This window comes from Bos taurus, chromosome 3, assembly GCF_002263795.3.
Source record: "Bos taurus isolate L1 Dominette 01449 registration number 42190680 breed Hereford chromosome 3, ARS-UCD2.0, whole genome shotgun sequence".
Lineage (NCBI taxonomy): Eukaryota > Metazoa > Chordata > Mammalia > Artiodactyla > Bovidae > Bos > Bos taurus.
Window position 1 is genome coordinate 39,873,783 of NC_037330.1, and position 26,778 is coordinate 39,900,560.

Sequence of the window (26,778 nt, forward strand, 5' to 3'; positions counted from 1 at the left end):
AATTTAGCCTCAATAATCTCACCACAAGAAGCGAAATTTTGAATGTTGAAAATTCCAAAAGCTTTCTTACCATGGGAGGCCGGGTAGTAATTGGTCCAAAAGGTGTGGGCAAATTCATTTTATTCATAAGATGAAGCACCTTAATAAAAGGGATAAAACATGTGAAATCAAATAGAAAAATCATGATTCAACTCACATCTGATAGTGTACTTAAAAACTCTGCAATAATACTAGTGATTAATTTAGTGCAAAGGAAGGATCACCTCTTGCCTTTATAATACCAGGAAAGGGCTAAACTGGTATATCTCAGGCACTGGTATATCTTAGAAGATCAACCTTCCTAAAATATTTATCAATTGTACAAAATACCATTATTCTCATTATTAAAAATGTCATATTCTTACAATGTGAAATTTACTAAAGTGTTTTTTTCCTTGATTATTGCGAATTATGAAACAGAGAGAAAAATAAAGAAAATCATCATCTATATTTTGTACTTAAAAGTATCTTTTATTGTCAATATTTCTAAGCATTTATTGAGGGATCCTCTATATCTTTTCCTCTAAGAAAGGAAAAAGCATATGCTAAAGTAATGAAGAATTACCAGAAATTACATTTCCCAAATTAGCTTATGCTTATTAGTATTAATACTAAACATAGTATTTTTACACTATAGTTTATAAAAACCCTTACTTGAATGTAGTTATTTTTTCAATACTTTCTGCAATGGACTGAATGTTTATGTCCCTCTCAAAAATTCATATGTTAAATCCTAACATGTAATGGTATGGTATTAAGACATGAGGCTTTGGGGAAGTTATTAGGTCATAAGGGTAGAACTCCCATAAATGGGATTAGTGTACCTTATAAAAAGCACAACTGAGAGCTCTCTCACGCTCTTTCAGTTACATGAGGTTACAAAGAGAAAATGGCCATCTTCCACCCAGAAGAGGGCCCTCACCAGAACCTGACTCTACCAGCACACTGATATACAACTTCCAACCTCCAGACTGTGAAAAATAATTTTCTATTATTTAAAAACCGCCCAGATCATGGTACTTAGCTATAACAGCCCAATCTAAGGCATCTTTAAAATTCTGTAATATTATCACCCTTATAGGAATTAGTCTGATTAATACAACTATTTTTTAAAAAGTATGAGAAAGTATTTACTTTGAGAAATGTTTATTCTACTTACCTGCACATAGAACTTCGGCACACTTGCCAAAGCATTTACTATATTTGCTAGGATTGTACTTGAAGGTGGTGGGTACATATACTTGAGGCATGAATTTAGAGGAAAAGTCAGCCTAAAAAAAATACTTAAAATGCTTATTGTGTTTTAGTAAGATTCATATCAATAACTTATTTTAGGTAACCTAATAACATACAAATTGCTCAAATGATTCAGTAAATCTAAGAGTACTCTGTTCCTAAAAGATCTAAATGATTACATTTAAACAGCAAGTTGCCTTCTCTCTGCATTATAGAATATAGCATTTCTTTTCAGAGCTTATCTTACAACTTTGAACATTTTAATGGAACCAAATTCAGTGACAAACTCTTAATGCTCTATATGTTTAATCAACACACTAAAAATCTTCATTATATATACTAAAATATCCTTTAAAAATATCTTGACAACACACACACACACACATAACCCCCACACACAAACCTACCTATCCAAAATAAAAGCAAAAGACACAATGAAATACAAACAAAAATGCTAACCCATGGTTTGGTGCAATTCCATTTTCTATGGTTAAACAATCAAGTTCTTTCTTTTCTTTATCATCTTCCACAGGATCATCAGACCTAAGAAATATGGAATCAAAATTGATGTTATCTATAGAAGAAACAGAATGACAAAAATGACACTATCTTTTCAAACACAGCATTATAAAAATAGCTGCGAAAGTACAATTTTCAGCTATTAAGTAAATACCAATGAAAAAGAAAACTAATTCCAGATATAAGGCAAGCCACGTTTTCATTTATTCTTCATAGCAATGACACGAAGATGGTATGATGAATCTTACTGACAGCCCTCACCCACCAAAATTGAAGTTCACAGGTATAAAATAGTGGCACACAAATGTCTTTAATGTCCATCAGCAAGGGTTTCTTAAAAATCAGACAGCTAGGGCCTATCCTCCTCACCACCCCCAACAACCCAAATTTCTGATTCAGTACGACTAGGTTAAGGACGAACAATCTTTCCTTCAGTCAAGATTCTAGATGATGCAGCTGGTGCAGGGATTGTACAATGAGAACCACTGGTGTAAAGCAATTTATAAAGGTTATATAGCTACAAAGAATTACAGCTAGGAATCAAGGCTGTGCCTATTAATGATACCTTGCTATATATTAGGACTTTATACTAGTTACCTTCCCTCCACTTAATAGTTGAACGCTTTCACCTACTCTCTTTTCATTTCACACTGGTTAAGTCCTAATATTAAATCAATACTCAGGTTACGAATGCATAATTAGGAACAAACAAATGTATTGCTTTCAAGTACTAGATTTAGTAGAGAGATACAATCATTTACTGTTTCAGATTATTTACTTGTTAGTCTGAAAATAATCCAAGAGCGATACAACTCTTTAAAAAAATTAGTAATTTAATTTAAAAAAATTTTTTAATAAATTAAAAAAATAATAATAAACTTTTAAAAGGCTAGGAAAACCTATCTACATACCTTTTCTTTTTTTCAGTGCCCAAAGAGGGACATGGTGAATGAACTCGATCTTGCTCTTTTGCAAATTCAACAACTAAAGTATGACCCAAAAGTTTCAGTTGATGAAGTCTTGTCAATGCCTTCAGTTGGAAGAACAAAAGAGTAAAATAATTAATAACTGTACCTAAGTTATCTGTTACAGACCACATATAAAGTAATTTATACACTTTTTTTGTTAATGCTGATAACATTTCCTTGGCTATTTTTCACCCATTTCTAATGTCAGGCTGCCAAGCCTTCATTACTCATTAGGCAATCACTTCCAATCGCTTAGCAAAACTAAGATCTGGTTAAATCCAACTTTTCCTGTGCTAATGCAGCAGAAAATGTTTAGAAAAACAAACATAATGAACTGGGCTGGTCTCACTTTAAATTCACAATCACAATCACAAATCTGAGGGCAACCTCTAATGAAGCCAACCAGTTACATACTACATTCTCAGTTCATTTTTTTCTACCAATCTCTAAGATAATATTTTGCACTATTTCCTTCTTCCTTAACTTCATGATAGTCCTGTCCCATTCTTTTAGCCTTGGATATCGCTTCCTACTTTAAGAAAACTGAAGCTACAAAATGAGAATTTCGGATTCCAAACCATAATTTCTCATCTACCATCTTCTGAATCCACATATTCTACCTTCTATCTGTTACCACATATCAACGATCTATGTTCTTATTTAAATCTAGTTGACTTGTTGTATATGCTTCCCTGGTAGCTCAGACAGTAAAGTGACTGTCTGCAATGTGAGAGACCTGGGTTCAATCCCTGAATCAGGAAGATCCCCTGGCGAAGGAAATGGCAATCCACGCCAGTACTCTTGCCTGGAAAATTCCATGGATGGAGGAGCCTACTAGGCTACATTCCATGGGATCACAGAGTCAGACGCGACTGAGCAACTTCACTTCACTTCACTTGTACACTAAATCCCAGCCCCTCTTCTTCTTTCTGGAACTGTACAGGGTGTGTTCCTACCTACATTGCTAATTTTCTGTCCTCTACGGGATTGTCCCCAACAGCATACAAACACAATCTGATTTCTCCCATCCTACAAAGTATTTTTTCCTCATTAATAGATCCCACTTACCACTATTCCCCCCTTCCCCCTCCCTCCCCTTAAATTACTCTTACAGTAAAGCTCCTCGAGGAACATCTATGCCCTCTATCTAAAATTCCTCTCCCATCCAGTTTCAAACTCACTCCAATCAGGTTTATGCCTTAATCAGTCCACTGACACTGCCTGTCACAAACAAATTCTGTACTGCCACACCAATGGTCAACTCTCAATCTTCATTTTATAGTATTTAACACAATCACTCTTTTTTTTATACATGTTCTTCACTTGGAGTCTAGACATTATAACTTCCCTAGACATTATAACTTCCCTACAGTTTTCTTCCACGTTATTGTGTTTTACTCCTCAATCACTTTGGTTTATTTATGCTGTCTTGAACTCTTAATGTTGGTATACTCCAGAGATCTATATTTGGATCTAATCCAGTACCCTAAATTTAAAGACTGTCTCTACGCTGATAATTTCCCAACTTATAATTTCAGTCAAAATCTCTGTCCTTAAGTCAAGGAACATATTTCCAAACTACTGGATAGCTTCTCTTAATTTTAAACATTTTAAAATTAACACTCCAGGAATTGAATCTTCTCTCCCCACCCTCACCTCAAATGTTTCCCATCTGGAAACTTTCAATGGCAACTCCCTTCTTTCATTTACTCATGTCAAAAATCTTGCAATAACCCTTAACACCTCTTTCCCATGTTGCATAACCAAGCCATCAAAAATTGCTATTTGCTTCTACCTCCAAATTAATCTAACTACTCCTTACCATCTCCACTGCTACCACCATGGTCCAAGAAACCACCATCTTTGGACTGAACTAGCAGTTTAATCTTTTAACACATTTTCCTGTTTCTACTCTTCCCTGCCTTCCATCTATTCTCAACACAAAGTGTTGAGTTTAAGTTTCTTCCTCTCAAAATGTGTCACACATTCTCTTCAAAGTTATAGCTTTCAATTTTAATGTTAATTAGTCCTCTGCTGCTGCTGCTAAGTCGCTTCAGTCGTGTCTGACTCTGTGCGACCCCATACACGGCAGCCCACCAGGCTTCCCTGTCCCTGGGACTCTCCAGGCAAGAATACTGGAGTGGGTTGCCATTTCCTTCTCCAATGCATGAAAGTGAAAAGTGATAGTGAAGTCACTCAGTCATGTCCAACTCTACTGCAGCCTACCAGGCTCCTCCGTCCATGGGATTTTCCAGGCAAGAGTAAAGGAGTGGGCTGCCATTGCCTTCTCCCAACTAGTCCTCATAGTTTCTAAATATAAGTCAAATTATGATGCTCTTTTGCTCACAGTACTACAATGGCACCCAATTTTATTCAGCAAAATCTAATGTACTTAGAATGCACATGTCATGGCCCTCTCTAAGTTCTCTGACCTCAAATTCAGTTTCTCCCCCCATTTTTTATGCCTTGATCACAAGCTAGTGCATTTTGCTTATTCCCCTTACTGGAATTCACTTTCCCCATATTATTTCCTTAGCTAACTTCCTTTACTTCTTTCAAAATATTGGTCAAACATAACCCTAACTACCTTAACTGTAGCTTAACCTTCTCAACCCAGCACTCCTGATCCTTCATTTTCTAAAATACTAAATAACTTATTAAGTTTATTATTTATGGTCTCTCCATTCAAGAACATGAGTTCATATGATGGCATAAACCTGCGTTTGACTTACTAATAGATCCCAAGATTTAAAGGAGCATCCAGCACATAGCAGGTACCGTGTATTTTTTGAACAAATGGAACTTTAGGGCTTAACTGGGACTATAATCTTATTTTACCATCTTTATGCATTCTTATTTGACTCCATTATACAAACCAAGTTTCTAAATGTTTTAATAATTTTCAAGTCCTTAATTCAATCTAGACCTCTTCACTGTCAACGAACCTCTGATTATCTGAAATACAGCTGAATTACTTCAAGTTTCTTCCTCTCAAAATGTGTTACACGTTCTCTTCAAAGTTATAGCTTTTAATTTTTAATGTTAACTAGTCCTCATAGCTTTCTCAGCTACTTACTATAAACATCTCTCTCCCTTTGTTTTAAAAAACTATTAATCAGGTGCACTATAGCCTAAAAACTCTATCACTGCTACCATCTTCTCATTCCTTCTTTTCTATACAAGTATTTCCCAAAGATAATGACGGGCTCCATGTCCTCTCCTACAAGTTAATCTTGACTCTAAAACAATGTGGTTCATTACCATATTTTACCAACAATATTTTAAAACTGTATTTCAAAAGATCTTTTTTGAAAAAAATGTTTTCCTATATTTTAATATATACAATGTGAAAGTCTTCTGTAATTCCACCCTGGGAGAAAAACATTTATTATTTGGTATATAGCTCTGCTACATTTTGTTCTAGGCATACACTAACATACATAGTACTAGTTTTCAAGAACTCCAAGGTTACATAATAATTTCCCAACTTTGTTTATGAATCTATCTGGGTTACATTTCTGATCAATACATATTCATTTGACTTCATTTTCTGAGGGTTGTAGTCCAGTGTATGGATACACTACAATTTAAAGTGTCCTTTCCCCTTATTAAGAATTTGGTCACTTCTACAGTTTCCCAATAAAAAGTACTTTACTATTAGACTGTTAATTCTTCACCTTGTGTCATTAGAGGATCTTGTCTTCTTAAAACTCTCTTCTCTTTGCATCCATGAGAATTTGTTTTCTAGTTCTACTTCCTTTTTAACTTCTCCCTCCCTCCCTGTCTTCTTTGCTGGTTCTTCTTCCTTTGGCCAGCCATATTCATTCACTTTGTTGAAGAAATTCCATTTTTAAGCCTACCTCCACTCTAGACCCATATTTTTCATTGCTTTTTAAAATATTTCCACAGAAGTAGCCCACCGACTCCTCACAGTTAATAGATAACATATGAATTCATTACATACCTTTGAAAACACTCTCTGAGTCCTGCCCCTCATATCAGCTAAAGTAATAACCCAAGAACTCAGTCTGAAAATCTTCAAGTGTTCCCTCTCTCTCAACCATATCTACAGGGATCACAGGACCTACAAACACAATCTCTACCCAATGTATATCTACTTCTTCTTTTGTCTTCTTACTTCCTTACTCAGATCTTTTATCCTGCCTTGGCCACTGTAACAGTTCTCTTGTCTAGGTTTTCCTTTTGATTTTTTCTACGTCTAATCTTTTTCCCTATCTAATCCATTACATGAACTCTACAAGATATCTTTCATAGAGCTGACTATATTACTGGTCAGCTTAAATTTATCAAGTACCTTAAGAATAACTACTAAACAAAATTCAATCCCTCCCTCCCCTCAACCCAAATTTAGACTCAACCTACTTTCCAAGTCCTATTTCAACCCTCAGCTTTTGCTTCACTTAGAGCTTTCCATGCTCCACAGTCTTCTTTAGTGGTCTCAAAACATGGAAAGCCCATTTCCCTTTGTTTTCGTCTCAAGATCCAACTAATCATTAAAGGTCTACCTCAAAGGTCACCTTTGCAAATGATCCCCCAGGATTTTTTAAATATACATTCTCTATTTAATGCTTAAAGCATCTTGCCTTACAATTTTTATGTCTAAAGGATGTTTTCATCCTTCAAAGCTTGTCATTTTTAATTATACAAAAGGTTACAATTCAATTTTTATTCATGTTCCTGTTAATCTATTCCATAACATCATAAGGAAAAACCCCAATGAACCTTTTGGTCAACTCATAATAGTCTTATGCCCAAATATCTACACTTTGGGCAAAATCTGCCAACTGACAAGCCGAATGTAGCCAATGAGGCAAATTCTGGAAATACAAACCTTTTTGCTTTTGAAAGGGCTTCCCTGGTAGCTCAGTTGGTAAAGAATCCGCCTGCAATGCAGGAGACGCTGGGTTCGATCCCTGGGTTGGGAAAATCCTCCAAAGAAGGAAAAGGCTGCCCACTCCAGTATTCTGGCCTGGAGAATTCCATGGACTGTATAGGCCACGGGGTCGCAAAGAGTAGGAAAGGAAAGGACTGAGCGACTTTCACTTACTTCACTTTGCTTTTAAAAATTATAGTTTAGCCTAATGTTTCATTTTTTAACTATGCCTGGATAATAGAAAGTTGGTAATAAGTAACACAAAAGAAGGAGTCATACCTTTACAGCTGTTTTTTCATTAGGGAAAGTTGCAAAAGCTGTATGTTTCTGAAAAACAATTAAGGTACAAATTATTTAAAATATAATTTCAATTTCTCATAAGGACATCTGATATTTTACCAGCTGACAGTGATTTGACACTAATAAAATCACAGAAAAGGCAGGAAATCGAGATCATTTAACTGATTACGAATTTCAGGACAGTTTTTAAATCAGTTTAGGATCAGACTTCTTTGAAATGAAAGTCTTGCAAGTGCACACACACAGCATGTTTTAAATATATTTTCATGTACTTCAACAATCCTTAAGTTTAAAAACCTCTACTATCCAGGGAGGTCCATTCTTAAACTATCCAAAATCATAAAATATGTTCCATGTGTAACGCATCCAAAGATCTAAACTTTTCACTATATAGCCAAATGCAAAGTTTAAATGGGTCTTTCTTTTAACTCAATTCACAACCTTGGCTGCATATTAAAATCACCTAGGGAGACAACTATTGATGTCCTGTCCCGTCATAGATCATCTGGCAGAAACTTAATAACATCACCGTCACTATTTTAATGAAGAGCAATCATGTAAAACATCTTCGGGTATAATGGAAAATAAAGTAATTTTGTACATTCCTGGGTTGGACTTTTAATAGTTTTAAATTATCACTCCCTGAAAGACTACGCTGTACAATTTTTATGAAGAACATCTTCCTCAAAAATCTAGTAGAAATCCTGTAATTAGCTTACTCAAGTTGCCGACTTCTGTAGTTTCTCCTCTATTTTGATGAATATCTTAACGCTAGCTTATAAGCAAACCAAGATTTTTAAGTATCCCTTTGTTACATATTTTTGGGAGTACTCTTGAGTTTAAGAGAAATATTTCTAAATTCCGAGGAGTTTCGAGATTCCCAGGGTGGGTGAGAAACGGAATATAATAAAGGTTACTTTTCATTCTTTCTGCTTCGCCTTTCTCAATCGCCCTTTTCCGCAGCGCGGCGACTAATCGAGGCACAAGCCAATTAAAACTTGATTTGGGACGAAAGATATTTTGATATGAAAGAAGAAAGACTGGGAAGGGGAAGAGGAAGCCTCCACTCCACCAGCGCATCTTCCCCACTCTTCTTTTTCCTTCTGTCAGAACTTCCCTTCCCCACGTCACCGGCCTAGGACCTTCCCCGGAAACTAGGGGTTCGCGCGCTCTTACCAGGCGCCCCTTATCGGATAGGACGCGCACGGACTGCGCCCCGAAATACTTCAGCAAGTCTTCTTTCTCCTCAGCGGTAAGCTCGGCTGGCAGGTGCCTCACTAGAAGGGTTCGGTCGCCCCGCGGGGGAGAAAGCGAAGAAGAATTCTGGCATCCTCTGGACATCGGAAGCGGCTGTTCTGGGGCCGCCATTTCTCACACAGACTCAGCACCTGGGAAGCCGCTGAGGAAACCGCAGTCATCAAAAGAAGCGGAGCTAAAAGAGTCTTCTTCCACTCCGCGCTAAGGATTCTGGAAACAAGGAAATAACGCGAGAGACGGTCGCCTTCTCGCGAGACCTGCAATACAGACTGATGACAACTTTTCGGAGACAAGTTCCTTAGATTGAAAGGGGAAGTTCCAGTGATGGGAAACCAAACTGATTCAAATTCCAGGTAGCTGCTGATGATGTTTAAAACTAAAATTCCCCCGAGAGAGGTGTGAGGATTAAAATATGTTAAAGTACGATGGACTTCAGCCTCCTTTTTCAAGGAGGAAGTAACCCCAAGGGCAGAAGGACTTACTGCTGCGCATGTGCGAGCGGCGCGCCGGTCTGGGCGTGGCACCGGGACGGTCCCGAAAGACGCTGGTTAGGTTTCTAATCCTGGCAGATTTCCAAGTGCTTGTGATTGGCTGACAAATACAGGGTGTTTGTCCACGGCATTGGGATGGTAATACCTGACGGTTGCAAGTTTGTTTGTTTTTCGGCTCAGCAGCCTTCGCATAGCCAGGCTAACTCAGTTTTAAGGATGAAAAAATTGAGACACAAACAGTGTTTTGTTTTGTTGAATCATGGGACACAGCAGCCTGATAAGGTATGGCCATTGTTCCCTTTCATGAAACTAGCGGCCTCTGGGGCTTAGTGGTAAAAGAATCCGCCTGCCAATGCAGGAGACACAGGTTGGATCCCTGGGTCGGGAAGATCCCCCTGGAGGAGGAAATGGCAACCCTCTCCAGTATTCCATGGGATTCTCCCATGAGGACAGAGGATCTTCTCAGGTTACAGTCCTTAGGGTCGCACATAGTTGGACAGGACTGGCATGCAGGGAGAGATACCCTAACATCAGTCCCTAGTTTACAGTTGAAGACTCTGTTGTGTACAAGGAGGTGTAAATCACACAGCTAGTAAATGAGAGAGCTGGAATTTGACCCTGCTAGTAAAACTGGACTTTAGACTATTCTGCTCTGTTTCTGAATGGAGTGAAGCTGAGATGTTTTACTGATTCCATTCAGTGAGGGCCTTGAGAATTCTAGGTAGAGGTATTTTAGGTGCAGCTACTACAGTCTGGAGGTCTAAGGTGCCTCTTACTGCTCTTTTTAATTTGCTACTCGATCAGATGATAACTATATAGCAATAAATAGTATACCAAAGTTTGGCTTCTATGGAAAACGGATTGGGGAGCTGGGAAGGGAAAAACGAATAAAAACTAGAGAAACCGTGACGAACCCATCCACAAAATGTCATGTATGGAGAGCCAGACCATGAGGGTCCTGTGGGTTAGTTCGGAGTCTTGATTATCTGAAAAGCAATTGGAAACCGACACAATTTTTTAGTAGAGCCCTGTGTAAATATGTATGTAATGATTACATTTTAGATATGAAAATTTCTCTAGTTGCAATATGAAAAATGGAGTAGAAGCAGGAAGACTAATTGGGCTACTGCAGCAGCCTAGGCAAAAGACACTGTTAGAAATAGTATGGTAACAGTTGTTGTTTAGTCGCTAAGTCATGTCCAACTCTTGCAACCCCATGGATATAACCCAGCAGGCTCCTCTGTCCATGGGATTTCCCAGGCAATAATACTGGAGTGGGTTGCTATTTCATTCTCCAGAGGATCTTCCCAACCCAGGGATGGAACCCACCTCTCCTTCATTGGCAGATGGATTCTTTATCACTGAACCAACAGGGAAGCCCTTGGTAACAGTAGATATGGAGAAAACAAACAGAAATTGGGATATATTTTGGAAGTAGAATTAATAGATTTGCAGATGAAAAAGAGTAGTTACACATAAAGTTGGGGGTTTTGGCTTAAGTCCCAAACCATCTAGGTGAATGATGATGTCATTTACTGAGGATGAGTAGAGTTCCTAAATTGCAGCTAGTTTAGGAACTGTAGGGGAGGAAGGAAAACATTAAATTTAAAGAACCTATTCAGTATCCATTTTTAAAGTAGGTAGTTGGATGTGTCAGAGAAAGCAATGGCACCCCACTCCAGTACTCTTGCCTAGAAAATCCCATGGACGGAGGAGCCTGGTGGACTGTAGTCCATAGGGTCGGTAAGAGTAGGACACGACTGAGCGACTTCACTTTCACTTTTCACTTTCATGCATTGGAGAAGGAAATGACAACCCACTCCAGTGTTCTTGCCTGGAGAATCCCAGGGACGGGGGAGCCTGGTGGGCTGCTGTCTATGGGGTCACACAGAGTCAGACACAACTGAAGCGACTTAGCAGCAGCAGCAGCAGCAATTAGATGTGTAAGTATGGCATTCTGGTGAAACAGCAACACTGGGTACATATGTAGCATCAGCACATATAATATTTATATCCAAGGTGTAAGAGTGTAGGTAGAGAGAAACAGGACCAGTATTGATCCATGGGGAATGCCAGTGTTGAGAATTGAGAGGAGGAAGAACAAAGCAATCCTTTCTCTCTTGGCACTTATGTTCTAGTAGTAAAGACGGACTGAAACATGTGGATAAGTAAGTAAATGGGTTCCTTTTGGAGAATTAATAAGTGCTTTGAGTGAGAAAGAAAGAAAAAAAAAAACTACAGCCAAGGTAGAGAGAGAAACGGATTGGTGTGCTCAGTTGCTAAGTCGTGTCCAACTCTTTACAGCCCCGTGGATTGTAACCCACTGGGCTCCTCTGTCTATGGGTTTTTCCAGGCAAGAATACTGGAGTGGGTTGCCAGTTCTTCCTTCAGGGGACCTTCGCAACTCAGGGATTGAACCTTCATCTCTTGCGTCTCTTGCTTTGGCAGGCCAGTTCTTTACTCAGTCACCTGGGAACCCCAAACTGATTGGAGCATGCTGCTTTAAACACTATCTTTGCATGCTTTCTCCAGCATCTCTAACAGTTATCATATATAATTAGCATATGGGGTGTGTGTGTGTGTGTGTTAGTCAGCAGTCATGTCTGACTCTCTGTGACCCCGTGGACTATAGCCTGCCAGGCTCCTCAGTCCATGGGATTTTCTAGGCAAGAATACCAAAGTGGGGTGCCATTTCCTTTTCCAGGGGATCTTTCCAACTTAGGGATTGAACCTGGGTCTCCTGTATTGCAGGCAGACTCTTTACTGTCTGAGCCACCAAGGAAGCCCTAGCATATGGTAGGCATATGTATATATTTGTTCAATGAATGAATTCATGAATGGATTAACTTTAGTATTACCACTTCCTCTTATAGTCAGTAATAACTACATGAATCATTAAGATGAGTTTAATTGTCTTTACTATAATTGAGCTGTCACAACTCAGTGAGATAAGAACATGACAGAATTTTATTTTCTCTATACTTAATTGCTTTTAGTGGTACTCAATTAAATACACCTTATCCTTCCCTTGACAGTAACTCAGGTGGATTTCATAATATCTTGGTCACCCTCGGTTACTAACAGTCCAAGTTGGTTTGAAATATCAACTTCAAACTCTAATAAATTCACAATTTTTACCCTCCCCTCTTATAAGGCTTGACCTGAGGGATAGGAGGAAGATGTAATTTGCTTTCATTTCTTTCATGTTTAAGTGGAAGTGGCTGTGGTCTGCTTTGAGTTGTGCTTTTCTCATTTCCTTTTCTTGCTATAGCCCAGAGGTTCCCAAACTTTTCTCAGCTTATGGTACCCTTGTTGTTTTAGTAATTTTTTCACAACATCCCTCAGTGCTTCCTTGTTGCCTATTATCCCTCTTTTTTTTTTTTAAGATCTTAGTTGCAACAAGTAAGTTCTTAGTTGTGGCGTGTTGGATCTAGTTTCCTGACCTGGAAATGCCCCCTGGATTGAGAGAGCAGAGTCTTAGCCACTGGGCCACCTGGGAAGTCCTACCTTTTGATTTTTAAGAGGCACTGCCACCTGGGCAGACTCAGTAAGGCTCAGCAATTATTCCATATTATTTCTCTACATTTTCCAACTCCCTTGTTAGGTGGGACTGTACAATTCAGTCTGGTCAGTGGGCTGCTAATGAAAGCAACGTGTCAATTTCAAACTATATTATAGAAGAAGAGATGTGAAAGCAGTGATTGTGGGGGCTACATATTAAGGTCAAAGAGCTGTGAGATAAACACTACATAGAATACCTACCTGGTCACCGTATCAAAGATGCTTGACTCTCTCCAAATTTTGCATAAGTAAGACATAGCTTTTATTCATTTTTATTAAATAAATACACTGTTAGTTTAGGGCTAATTTTTTTTCCATAGTAAAGCCTATTCTTTCACCATTAAAAATATACTCTGTGACAGCTCATTTTATGTGTCAGTTTGACTGACCATAAGTACCCAGATGAAACATTATTTATGGGTATGTAGCTGAGGGTGTTTCTAGATGAGATTAACATTTGCCTTGGTGAACTCAGTAAAGTAGATTGCTTTCCCTAATATGAATGGGCATCATATAATCCACTGAGGGCCAGAATACTACAGAAGGTGGAGAAAAGAAGAATCATCCCCTTTATCATGCCTCACTGATTATAATGAGACATCTCATCTTCAACAATCAGACTGAGTTCTGCAGCATCAATTCCCCTTGGTTCTTTGGCTTTCAAACCTAGGCTGAATTACACCACCAGCTTTTCTGGATCTCCAGCTTGCAGATGACACATCATGGGACTTTTCAGCCTCCATAGTCACATGAGCCAATTCTTCATACTGCTGCTGCTGCTGCTGCTGCTAAGTCGCTTCAGTCGTGTCCAACTCTGTGTGACCCCATAGACAGCAGCCCACCAAGCTCCCCCGACCCTGCGATTCTCCAGGCAAGAACACTGGAGTGGGTTGCCATTTCCTTCTCCAATGCATGAAAGTGAAAAGTGAAAGTGAAGTCACTCAGTCGTGTCCTGCTCTTAGCCACCCCATGGACTGCAGCCTACCAGGCTCCTCTGTCCATGGGAGTTTCCAGGCAAGAGTATTAGAGTGGGTTGCCATTGCCTTCTTGGAATTCTTCGTAATAAATATATATATTTATATTTTAAAAATATATAAATAAATACATATTTTAATTTATAAATAAATGATATTATATATTTTTATAAAATATAAATATATAGTGGGTTGGACAAAATGTTTGTTCAAATGTTCCATAAGATGTTACAGAAAAACCCAAACTTTATGACCAACCCAATAATAAATATATAATTTTATTTTTATTTATTCAAGTATGAAAATACATTCATAAATCATATGCTCAATTTTATGTATTTTTATATTTTAGAATTTATTGTACATGTGTAATATTATGTATAATACATTCCTCAATATGTTTTTGTTACAAAAGCCACAGTGATTCTGTTATGCCCTTGGAACTCTCCAGTGGCCTTTCCTCTCACTTAGACTAAAAGGTAAAGTTCTTCCTTTGATTTGTAAGAGCTTATGTGATCTGGCTTCTTCAGGGTAGTATTTAATACTTTTCGAACTTCATCTATTCTTTTCCCCCTCCTTCACACAGTACTATAGACATATGAACCTTCTCTCTGTTCTTGAGTTCTTCAGACCCGTGACTAAGATCTAAAAAATATTTTTCCCACAGACATCTGCATTTTGGCTCCTAATTTTGTTCATGTGTTCAAATGTTACATTTTCACTATATTGTTCCTTGTCCATCAACACTATCTCTGTACTTTCTGTTCTCCTTTGTGTTGCAGCAGCTGAAATACAGAAAACTAGATTTTTCAACGGAGAAGGCAATGGCACTCCACTCCAGTACTCTTGCCTGGAAAATCCCATGGACGGAAGAGCCTGGTAGGCTGTAGTCCATGGGGTCTCTAAGAGTCGGACACGACTGATCGACTTCATTTTCACTTTCACTTTCATGCACTGGAGAAGGAAATAGCAACCCACTCCAGTGTTCTTGCCTGGAGAGTCCCAGGGATGGGGGAGCCTGGTGGGCTGCCATCTATGGGGTCGCACAGAGTCGGACACAACTGAAGCGACTTAGCAGCAGCAGCAGCAGCAGCAGATTTTTCAATGGTTTTGTTGTTTACTGCTGTGTAATAAACCATGCCAAAACTCTGTAGTTTAATGCAACCACCACCAAAGACTCCTTTTCCTAAGGCAGAATTTATTTTTATGGTTCAAATCATCATATATACATTTTATTATAGTTAACTGAATGTGTGTATGGTTTCCCTCTTGCTAGTAAGCTTGAAAATAGTAATTGCTGTATTGTTCTCTGTATCCCCTAAGCATTAATGTATGCCTTCAGTTCAGTCTCTGAGTTGTGTCCGACTCTTTGTGATCCCATGGACTGCAGTAGCCAGGCCTCACTGTCCCTCACCAACTCCTGGAGCTTACTCAAACTCATGTCCATTAAGTTGGTGATGCCATCCAACCATCTTATCCTCTGTCATCCCCTTCTCCTTCCACCTTCAGTCTTTCCCAGCATCAGGGTCTTTTCCAGTGAGTCAGTTCTTCGCATCAAGTAGCCAAAGTATTGGAGTTTCAGCTGCAAGATCAGTCTTTCCAATGAATATCCAGAACTGATTTCTTTTAGGATGGACTGGTTTGATCTCCTTGTTGTCCAAGGGACTCTCAAGAGTCTTCTCCAACACCAGAGTTCAAAAGCATCAATTCTTTGGTACTCAGCTTTCTTTATAGTCCAACTTTCACATCTATATATGACTACTGGAAAAACCATAGCTTTGACTGGATGGACTTTTTTGGCAAAGTAACATCTTTGCTTTTTAATATGCTGTCTAGGTTGGTCATAACTTTTCTTCAAGGAGCAATCATCTTTTAATTTCATGGCTGTAGTCACCATCTGCAGTGATTTTGGAGCCCAAGAAAATAAAGTCTGCCACTGTTTCCACTGTTTCCCCATCTATTTGCAATGAAGTGATGGGACCGGATGCCATGATCTTAGTTTTCTGAATGTTGAGTTTTAAGCCAGCTTTTTCATTCTCCTTTTTCACTTTCATCAAGAGGCTCTTCAGTTTCTCTTCTCTTTCTGCCATAAGGGTGGTGTTATCTGCATATCTGAGGTTATTGATATTTCTCCTGGCAATCTTGATTCCAGCTTGTGCTTCTTCCAGCCCAGCATTTATCATGATGTACTCTGCATGTAAGTTAAGTAAGTAGGGTGACAATATACAGCCTTGAAGTACACTTTTCCTGATTTAGAACCAGTCTGTTGTTCCATGTCCAGTTTTAACTGTTGCTTCCTGACCTGCATACAGATTTCTCAAGAAATCTGTCAGGTGGTCTGGTATTCCCATCCCTTTCAGAATTTTCCACTGTTGTGATCCGCACAGTCAAAGACTTTGGTGTAGTCAATAAAAGAAGTAGATGTTTTTCTGGAACTCTGTTACTTTTTTGATGATCCAACAGATGTTGCCAATTTGATATATGGTTCCTCTGCCTTTTCTAAACCAGCTTGAACATCTGGAAGTTTGAAGTTCATGTACTGTTGAAACCTGGCTTGGAGAATTTTGAGCATTACTTTACTAGCCTGTGAGATGAGTGCAATTGTGCAGTAGTTTGAACATTGTTTGGCATTGCCTTTCTTTGAGATTGGAATGAAAACTGACCTTTTCTACTCCTATAGCTACTGCTGAGTTTTCCAAATTTGGTGGCATATTGAGTGTAGCACTGTCACAACTTCATCTTTTAAGATTTGAAATAGCTCAGCTGGAATTCTATCACCTCCACTAGCTTTGTTCTCACTGATGCTTCCTAAGGCCCACTTGACTTCACATTCCAGGATGTCTGGCTCTAGGTCAGTGATCATACCATTGTGATTATCTGGATCATGAAGATCTTGTTTATAGTTCTTCTGTGTATTCTTGCCACCTCTTCTTAAAATCTGCTTCTGTTAGGTCCATACCATTTCTGTCCTTTATTGTGCCCATCATTGCATGACAAGTTCCCTTGGTATCTCTAATTTTCTTGAAGAGATCCCTAGTCTTTCTTTTCTGTTGTTTCCTCTATTTCTTTGTATTGATCGCTGAGGAAGGCTTTCTTATCTCTCCTTGCTATTCTTTGGAACTCTGCATTCAAATGGGTGTATCTTTCCTTTTCTCCTTTGCCTTTCACTTCTCTTCTTTTCTCAGCTATTTGTAAGGCCTCCTCAGATGACCATTTTGCCTTTTTGCATTTCTTTTTCTTGGGGATGGTCTTGATCCCTGCCTCCTTACAATGTCATGAACTTCCATGCATGGTTCTTCAGGCACTTTGTCTATCATATCTAATCCCTTGAATCTATTTCTCTCTTCCACTGTATAATCGTAAGGGATTTGATTTAGGTCATACCTGAATGGTCTAGTGGTTTTCCCTACTTTCTTCAATTAAGTTCGAATTTGGCAATAAGGAGTTCATGATCTGAGCCACAGCCAGCTGCCAGTCTTGTTTAGAACTTCTCCATCTTTGGCTGCAAAAAATATAATCAGTCTGATTTCGGTATTGAGCATCTGGTAATGTCTATGTGTAGAGTCTTCTCTTGTGTTTTTGGAAAGGTGTTTGCTATGACCAGTGCATTCTCTTGGCAAAGTCTATTAGCCTTTGCCCTGCTTCATTCTGTTCTCAAAAGCCAAATTTGCCTGTTACTCCAGGTGTTTCTGGAGAAGGCAATGGCACCCCACTCCAATACTCTAGCCTGGAAAATCCCATGGATGGAGAAGCCTGGAAGACTGCAGTCCATGGGGTCTCTGAGGGTCAGACACGACTGAGCAACTTCATTTTCACTTGTCACTTTCATGCATTGGAGAAGGAAATGGCAACCCACTCCAGTGTTCTTGCCTGGAGAGTCCCAGGGACGGGGGAGCCTGGTGGGCTGCCGTCTATGGGGTCGCGCAGAGTCGGACATGACTGAAGTGACTTAGCAGCAGCAGCCAGGTGTTTCTTGACTTCATACTTTTGCTTTCTGGTCCCCTATAATGAAAAGGACATTAATATCACAGTAATCCCAGTCTATGCCCCCACCAATAATGCTGAAGAAGCTGAAGTTGAATGGTCCAACGTATGCTTTATAAGTAGATTAGTGGTCACTGAATGTAATATGTAAATTAATATTGCTCACAAGAAACTAAAATATATCCTGCTGGCAACTAGGGGTTACATATTCATTGATTTGCATGCTGACTTTAAGAAACTAGGCTAAAGAATTCATTGCAAAATTATCATGCTGGTCAAGACAAAATGTCAGTGTTATACTGTGTTACTTATTGAGAGATGATGATGTGTGGATCTCATGGATAGCCTGTGTAGATTTACTTCTGGGTAAAATAAGCCTTTTAACCAGCTGTGAAATCTTATGTTGGCATGCATATGATGGTAGATTTTGTCATAGCTTTCAGAAGAGTAAATCCTTAACCTTTGCTTAAATAAAATATAAATACACCTTTTCATCTAGCAATTCTGTTTTCAGAATTTACATTAGACCCACTCCAGTGTTCTTGCCTGGAGAATCCCGGGGATGGGGGAGCCTGGTGGGCTGCGGTCTATGGAGTCGCACAGAGTTGAACACAACTGAAGTGACTTGGCGGCAGCAGCTTGGGCTGCCATAAAAAAGATACCATAAACTGAGTGGGTTACCTAAAGAAATTTACTTTCTTACAGTTTTGGAAGCTGAAAGTCCAGAATCAGTGTCAGCATTGTCAAGTTTTTGTGACAACTCTTTTCCTGGCTGGCCTTCTAGCTGTGTTCTCACATGGTAGAAGAGAGAGGGAGAGGGAGATAGAGTGAATGTTCTGGTATAACTCTTAAAAGGGCATAATCCCATTATGAGGGCCCCACCATCATGAGTTCATCTTAACCTAATTACATATATATTTTTTTTAATTAATTATATATGTTTCTGAGACCCAAATCAAGCTTTTCTTTGTGACCTAACAACTTACACCTGTCACTTTACAGCTTAGTTTGCTGAGTAGTAAGTAAACTAGCTTTCTGCACATGAACCTTCAGTTCAGTTCAGTTGCTCAGTCATGTCCGACTCTTTGGGACCCCATAGACTGCAGCACGCCAGGCTTCCCTGTCCATCACCAAATCCCAGAGGTTGCTCAAACTCATGTCCATCGAGTTGGTGATGCCATCCAACCATCTCTTCCTTTGTCATCTGCTTACACATATATAATTCTACTAGTCTCTTTATGGATTTAATTTTTCTCTTTTGAGATAAATGAGTTCAAGTCTCTGGAAGTACTGTGGAATAAAAATATTACTTAAAAATAATTTTGTGATCTGTTTTTGGAAAACCTTTGTCTTGTATAATCATCTATCTTTGTATTATGAATATGTGGGTACTGACCTCTGTTCACAACATGTACATTTCCCATAATTCCAGTTTAGTGACATAAGTAAGTTCTAAATAAACTTTATCTGCAGTTTCTTCAAGATGTAAATCATGGTAACAAATATATATGTATTTTACAGCTTCAAACATGTTTTATTGGATCTGCATTCCCTGACATGTCCCTTAGGTTTCCTACATTTTTATTTTATTTTATTTTATTTTTTATTTATTTATTTTTTTTTACATTTTGATTTTAAAAAAACACTATTATTTATCATTCAGTCTAGTTAAAATAGTAATCTCAGTTCTAAGTTTATATATACCCTTCTCTGTGGAAATCTGTAGTGAAGAAGCTAGGGTAATCTTTTCTTTCAGCGTTCCTTCACCTCTTTCTGCTTTAAGAGCCCCTGGAAAAAGATGTAGTTCTTTCTTGGCTCTTGGTTTCCTCTTTGTGGCAGATATCCAACTATATGGGTCATTTTGGTGGACCTTTAAAGGGCAAGATCTCTGCCATACAACTTCATGATATTGATGGTTCCCTGATGACTCAGAAGGTAAAGAATCTGCCTGCAATGCTAGAGACCTGGATTTGATCCCTGGGTTGTGAAGATCCCCTTGAGAAGAGAATGGTAACCCACTCTAGTATTCTTGTATGGAGAATTCCATAGATAGATGAGCCTGATGGGCTACAGTCCATTGGGTCACAAAGAGCAACTAACACTCCACTCCACTTCTAGCTGACTACTTATGAGTCCACTTCAGTTACTGCTTCTAATCACTTGGATTTAAGCAAATGACCCTGTTGGATAGACCCTATGCACAAGTAATCCAGCTATTTCTTACAGTGATTTGCTAGCTTAAATGTCGGTTACTTTCTAGGAAGTTTCAGCATTCTTATGACTAGCTCAAAAGTGGGCTGAGAAAATGGCAGATGTCTCCACTCACCTCTAAACTGCTGTGCTCTTCTCATTCATTCATTCCCAAAACAGGCATGTGCCTGCTTCATCAGTTCAGTTCAGTTCAGTCACTCAGTCATGTCCGACTCTTTGCAACTCCATGAATCGAAGCATGCTAGGCCTCCCTGTCCATCACCAACTCCTAGAGTTCACTCAAACTCATGTCCATCGAGTCAGTGATGCCATCCAGCCATCTCATCCTCTGTTGTCCCCTTCTCCTCCTGCCCCCAATCCCTCCCAGCATCAGAGTCTTTTCCAATGAGTCAACTCTTCGCATGAGGTGGCCAAAGCACTGGAGTTTAAGCTTTAGCATCAGTCCTTCCAATGAACACCCAGGACTGATCTCCTTTAGAATGGACTGGTTGGATCTCCTTGCAGTCCAAGGGACTCTCAAGAGCTTTATTAAATTGAACTTCAACATTTTAGGCAAAATTCGCATTTAAAAATTTTTCTCTAATAAATGAGATAATAATGTTAAAAGCTATGCACGAGGGTGAAAAACTGTAAAATAAATAGATAAAAACCTCTTTGTTAATTAACTCCGGTGATGTACCACTGAAAAAACTTTGTTCCCTTAAATAATAGACAACAAGAAACTTTGCTTTTTTGCAATCACCTTAGTGAGATGGGAACACCCCCATACTTCCTGAGGAATGAACTGTGTGGCTATTTTGATACAGAGAAGTAGCCTCAATTTCCTACCCAAGTGTAAAGCGTCAGATAATGTGTTCTCAGATATGATTCCGCATTCATTTTTACTTCATAGTTTCCAAGGAAACAGGACCTTAAGCCCATTTCTCAATCCAGTCCTGATCCTTTGCTTTCAGCTTATCAAAGAACTATTCACTTAAATTTTACTTAAACTTCACCTTGCCCCCATACCAGTGAGAATATTGGTTTTTCCTTCCTTAATTCTGATGAAATTCTCCACCAGTTCTGCTGATGTGCAATCTCTTACTGCAGAAAATTAATAAACATAACTTTGTCAGACTATGGATGTGCCACAGTTTAATGGTCTTTGAGCAGATTTATTAATCATTTCCAAACAACATTTTCTGTGCTCAACACTCCAAGAACTTAAAAATACATATACTAATCACATTGTCAGAAACCAGCAATAATAGAATTGTTGTAGGACTACCTGGAAGCTGTGTTAAGAAAGCATGGAGGAAAAAAAAAAAAAAATAGAGATTAATCTTTTTTTCCCCTAATTCTTTGAGTCCCTCCATTACTTGACTCTGATTCATGTTTTCTTGATCCTCATTCAAATGTGACCTTTTCTTTTACTCCCTATGTACTTTGTACCTTCTGTTATGACATTTATAGTTTTTTGAATTATGGTTATTTGTGAGTTTGATTTGATTCTTCATCAATATCCCTTACCTGGAATTTTGCACTATCCTCTACCTTATATACTCTAAAGTCTACTTTCCTCACACTAACTAATGTGAAATTAAAAAAAAAAATTGATTTGATCATGTTACTTCCCTCCTTAAAAGTTTGATTTCCCATCACACTTGGAATAGAATATAAAGTTCTTACGCCCTCTAAGGTTTTCTGGGTACTGCTGTAATTTGATATGCCACTACTATTCTTCTTGAATACTTCCCTTTAGTCATTCTTGCTTCAGTGGGGGTTGGGGATATTGGGGTGAAGGCACCGAAGGAAAAACGGGCTCCCTTCTAATGCCTTTGTGTTTGCTGTCACTCTTTCTAGCATTCTTGGTTTAGATGTGCACATCCTTCACATTTATTCAGTCTCTTTTCAGATGTCCTGTCCTCAGAGAGGACTTTGCCAGTGCTCTCTGGAAGTAGCATGCCATTTCATTTAAACATCACTAATCACTTACTTCGGAGAAGGCAATGGCACCCCACTCCAGTACTTTTGCCCAGAAAATCCCATGGACAGAGGAGCCTGGTAGGCTGCAGTCCATGGTGTCGCTAGAGTTGGACACAACTGAGCGACTTCACTTTCACTTTTCACTTTCACGCATTGGAGAAGGAAATGGCAACCCATTCCAGTGTTCTTGCCTGGAGAATCCCAGGGACGGGGGAGCCTGGTGGGCTGCTGTGTATGGGGTCACACAGAGTCGGACATGACTGAAGCGACTTAGTAGTAGTAGTAGTAGTAATCACTTACTTGCCTTATTCATTTCTTGGCATATAACAACCTAAAAGTTATATATTAATTCTTATATGTGTATTTGTGTGTGCATGCATATATGTGCTTATGATATAAGCTCCATGAGGTTAGAATGTTTGTCTTTATTTGCTTCTTTATCTACAGGCCAAACATAGTATCTGATACATTGTAGGAGGTTGATAAATATTTATTGAATTAATGAATGTTGTCAAGTCATATTTTTATCTTGCTTTCATATATCACAGTTTCAGTTTTACATTCATAGTCAATTTAAAAACATAGATTTGAGAGTGAAACAGTCTGTGTCTTCTAATCTTGCTCTGCTTTGTGACATAGGGAAAGTTACTTCTCTTCTTCAGTTTTCTGATCTGTAAGAAGACAATGTCTTTATCTTAGAATTGCTGTAAGTATTAAGTGAATTATTCTGGCAGAGTTTTGGTGCTAGAGATGTAATTATATTTGCTATTTTTGCATTTAACTGGTGATTATTTGGATATCTGTTTTCCACTAAACTTTTAGGAGCCATATTAATTGTTTCCAACCATTGTCTCTCCACATTCCAACTCATAACATGAACTCTATAAATATTCGTTGGGGGAAAAAAAAAAGAATGGTTTGTTTTGAGGTAAAGCATGCATGTTTGTGGGCTTCCCTAGTGGCTCAGTTGGTAAAGAATCTGCCTGTAATGTGGGTCAGACCTGGGTTTGATCCCTGGGTTGGGAAGATGCCCTGGAGGAGGGCATGGCAACCCACTCGAATATTCCTTCCTGAAGAATCCCCAAAGGCAGAGTATCCTGGCAGGCTACAAAGAGTTGGACAGGGCCTAGTGACTAAGCACAAACACAAGCACATCCATGTTTGTATGCACTAACGACATTCCCATATTCTGTAGTTACAAGTCATTGTCACTAGATGGCAAGCGTGTCATAGACAAGGCAAATGTTGCTGGTATTGAGACCTCAGACTGAAGAATGAGGGCACAAAATTGGGGCAAATGTCATATATGTGTTTGTAAGGTTGGTGAGATGAAAGGAATCTGAAAGTTTAAGCATAAAAGAAGAATTGCATATATTTTATTCTGCTTCATTTCATTGTGTACTTTATCCTCTGACTAGCTCATCTTTTTATATAGTAATTCATTTTAGCATTTCTATCATTCCACCAACCTCTTATTACTATATTTATAATTTTTTCTTAAAATTTTTGTTAAAATTGTTTGTTAAAAAACAATGTTTAAAAAGGTCTCTTAGTTCATCTCAGTTCAGTTCATTCGCTCAGTCATGTCTGACTCGTTGCAACCCCATGAACCGCAGCACGCCAGGCCTCCCTGTCCATCACCAACTCCTGGACTTTACCCAAACTCAGGTCCATTGAGTCGGGAGGGGATGCCATCCAACCATCTCATCCTCTGTCGTCCCATTCTTCTCCTGCCCTCTATCTATCCCAGCATTAGGGTATTTTGAAATGAATTAGCTCTTCACATCAGGTGGCCAAAGTACTGGAGTTTCAGCTTCAAAATCAGCCCTTCTAATGGACACCCAGGACTAATCTCCTTTAGGATGGACTAGTTTGATCTCCTTGCTGTCCAAGAGAATCTCAAGAGTCTTCTCCAACACCACAGTTCAAAAGCATCAATTCTTCAGCGCTCAGCTTTCTTTATAGTCCAACTCTCACATCCATACATGACTACTGGAAAAACCATAGCCTTGACTAGACATACCTTTGTTGACAAGTAATGTCTCTGCTTTTTAATATGCTATCTAGGTTGGTCATAACTCTCCTTTCAAAGATTAAGTATCTTTTAATTTCATTGCTGCAGTCACCATCTGCAGTGATTTTGGAGCCCCAAAAAATAAAGTCAGCCACTGTTTCCACATCTATTTGCCATGAAGTGATGGGACTAGATACCATGATATTAGTTTTCTGAATGTTGAGCTTTAAGCCAGCTTTTTCACTTTCCTCTTTCACTTTCATCAAGAGGCTTTTTAGTTTTTCTTCGCTTTCTGCCATAAGGGTGGTCTCATCTGTATATCTGAGGTTATTGATATTTCTCCTGGAAATCTTGATTCCAACTTGTGCTTCTTCCAGCCCAACATTTCTCATGATGTACTCTGCATAGAAGTTTAATAAGCAGGGTGACACTATACAGCCATGATATACTCCTTTTCCTATTTGGAACCAGTCTATTGTTCCATGTTCAGTTCTTACTGTTGCTTCCTGACCTGCATACAGGTTTCTCAAGAGGCAGGTCAGATGGTCTAGTATTCCTATCTCTTTCAGAATTTTCCACGGTTTATTGTGATCCACACAGTCAAAGGCTTTGGCATAGTCAATAAAGCAGAAATAGATGTTTTTCTGGAACTCTCTTGCTTTTTCGATGATCCAGCTAATGTTGGCAATTTGATCTCTGGTTCCTTGCCTTTTCTAAATACAGCTTGAACATCTGGAAGTTCACAGTTCACATATTCCTGAAGCCTGGCTTGAAGAATTTTGAACATTACTTTACTAGCGTGTGAGATGAGTGCAATTGTGCAGTAGTTTGAGCATTCTTTGGCATTGCCATTCTTTGGAATTGGAATGAAAATGACCTTATCCAGTCCTGCGGCCACTGCTGAGTTTTCCCAATTTGCTGGCATATTGAATGCAGCACTTTCACAGCATCATCTTTCAGGATTTGAAATAGCTCAACTGGAATTCCATCACCTCCACTAGCTTTGTTCGTAGAGATGCTTTCTAAGGCCTACTTGACTTCACATTCCAGGATGTCTGGCTCTAGGTGAGTGATCACAAAATCATCATTATCTTGGTTGTGAAGATCTTTTTTGTACAGTTCTTCTGTGTATTCTTGCCACCTCTTCTTATAATCTTCTACTTCTGTTAGGTCCATACCATTTCTATCCTTTATTGAGCACACCTTTGCATGAAATATTCTGTTGGTATCTCTAATTTTTTGAAGAGGTCTCTAGTATTTCCCATTCTATTGTTTTCCTCTATTTCTTTGCATTGATCATTGAGGAAGGCTTTCTTATCTCTCCTTTCTATTCTTTGGAACTCTGCATTCAAATGGGTGTATCTTTCCTTTTCACCTATGCTACTGGAGATCAGTGGAGAAATAACTCCAGAAAGAATGAAGGAATGGAGCCAAAGCAAAACAACACCCAGATGTGGATGTGACTGGTGATAGAAGCAAGGTCTGATGTTGTAAAGAGCAATATTAACTAGGAACCTGGAATGTTAGATCCATGAATCAAGGCAAATTGGAAGTGGTCAAACAGGAGATGGCAAGAGTGAACGTCAACATTTTAGAAGTCAGCAAACTAAAATGGACTGGAATGGGTGAATTTAACTCAGATGACCATTATATCTACTACTGTGGGCAGGAATCCCTTAGAAGAAATGGAGTAGCCATCATAGTCAACAAAAGAGTCCAAAATGCAGTACTTGGATGCAATCTGAAAAACGATAGAATGATCTCTGTTCATTTCCAAGGCAAACCATTCAATATCATGGTAATCCAAGTCTATGCCCAAAAATGCTGAAGAAGCTGAAGTTGAATGATTCTATGAAGACCTATAGACCTTTTAGAACTAACACCTAAAATAGATGTCCTTTCTTCAACACCACATCTGGAAGTTCTTGGTTCATGTACTGTTGAAGCGTTGCTTGGAGAATTTTGAGCCTTACTTGGCTAGAGTGAGATGAGTGCAATTGTCTGATAGTTTGAACATTCTTTGGCATTGTCTCTCTTTGGGACTGGAATGAAAACTGACCTTCTCCAGTCCTGTAGCCACTGCTGTGTTTTTTCAAATTTGCTGACATATTGAGTGCAGCACTTTCACAGCTTCATCTTTTAGGATTTGAAATAGCTCAACTGGAATTCCATCACCTCCAATAGTTTTGTTTGTAGTGGTGCTTCCTAAGGCACACTTGAGTTCCCATTCAAGGATGTCTGGCTTTAGGTGAGTGATCACATCATCATGGTTATCTGAGTCATTACAATCTTTTTTGTATAGTTCTTCTATGTATCCTTGCCACCTTTTCCTAATATCTTCTGCTTCTGTTAGGTCCACATCATT

At 38.8% G+C, this 26,778-nt stretch overlaps 1 protein-coding gene across 7 annotated transcripts in view; it reads right to left on the bottom strand.

Moving 5' to 3' along the window:
* The window catches only part of RNPC3 (RNA binding region (RNP1, RRM) containing 3), a 48,413-nt gene extending 39,014 nt beyond the window's left edge, over positions 1-9,399 (bottom strand). For 6 of the 7 annotated variants that reach the window (XR_003033864.2, XR_009493815.1, XR_805455.4 and 3 more), the window contains exons 1-6: positions 9,133-9,399; positions 7,936-7,983; positions 2,706-2,824; positions 1,735-1,818; positions 1,199-1,310; positions 71-139 (exon numbers count right to left, since the gene is read on the bottom strand). Coding sequence is in view for 4 of the 7 variants with exons in the window: in XM_024989774.2 (XP_024845542.1) it covers positions 71-139; positions 1,199-1,310; positions 1,735-1,818; positions 2,706-2,824; positions 7,936-7,983; positions 9,133-9,324 (624 nt within the window). In the remaining 3 variants the exon portion in view is untranslated. 7 annotated transcript variants of the gene reach the window in all.
* Positions 9,400-26,778: the final 17,379 nt, after the last annotated feature.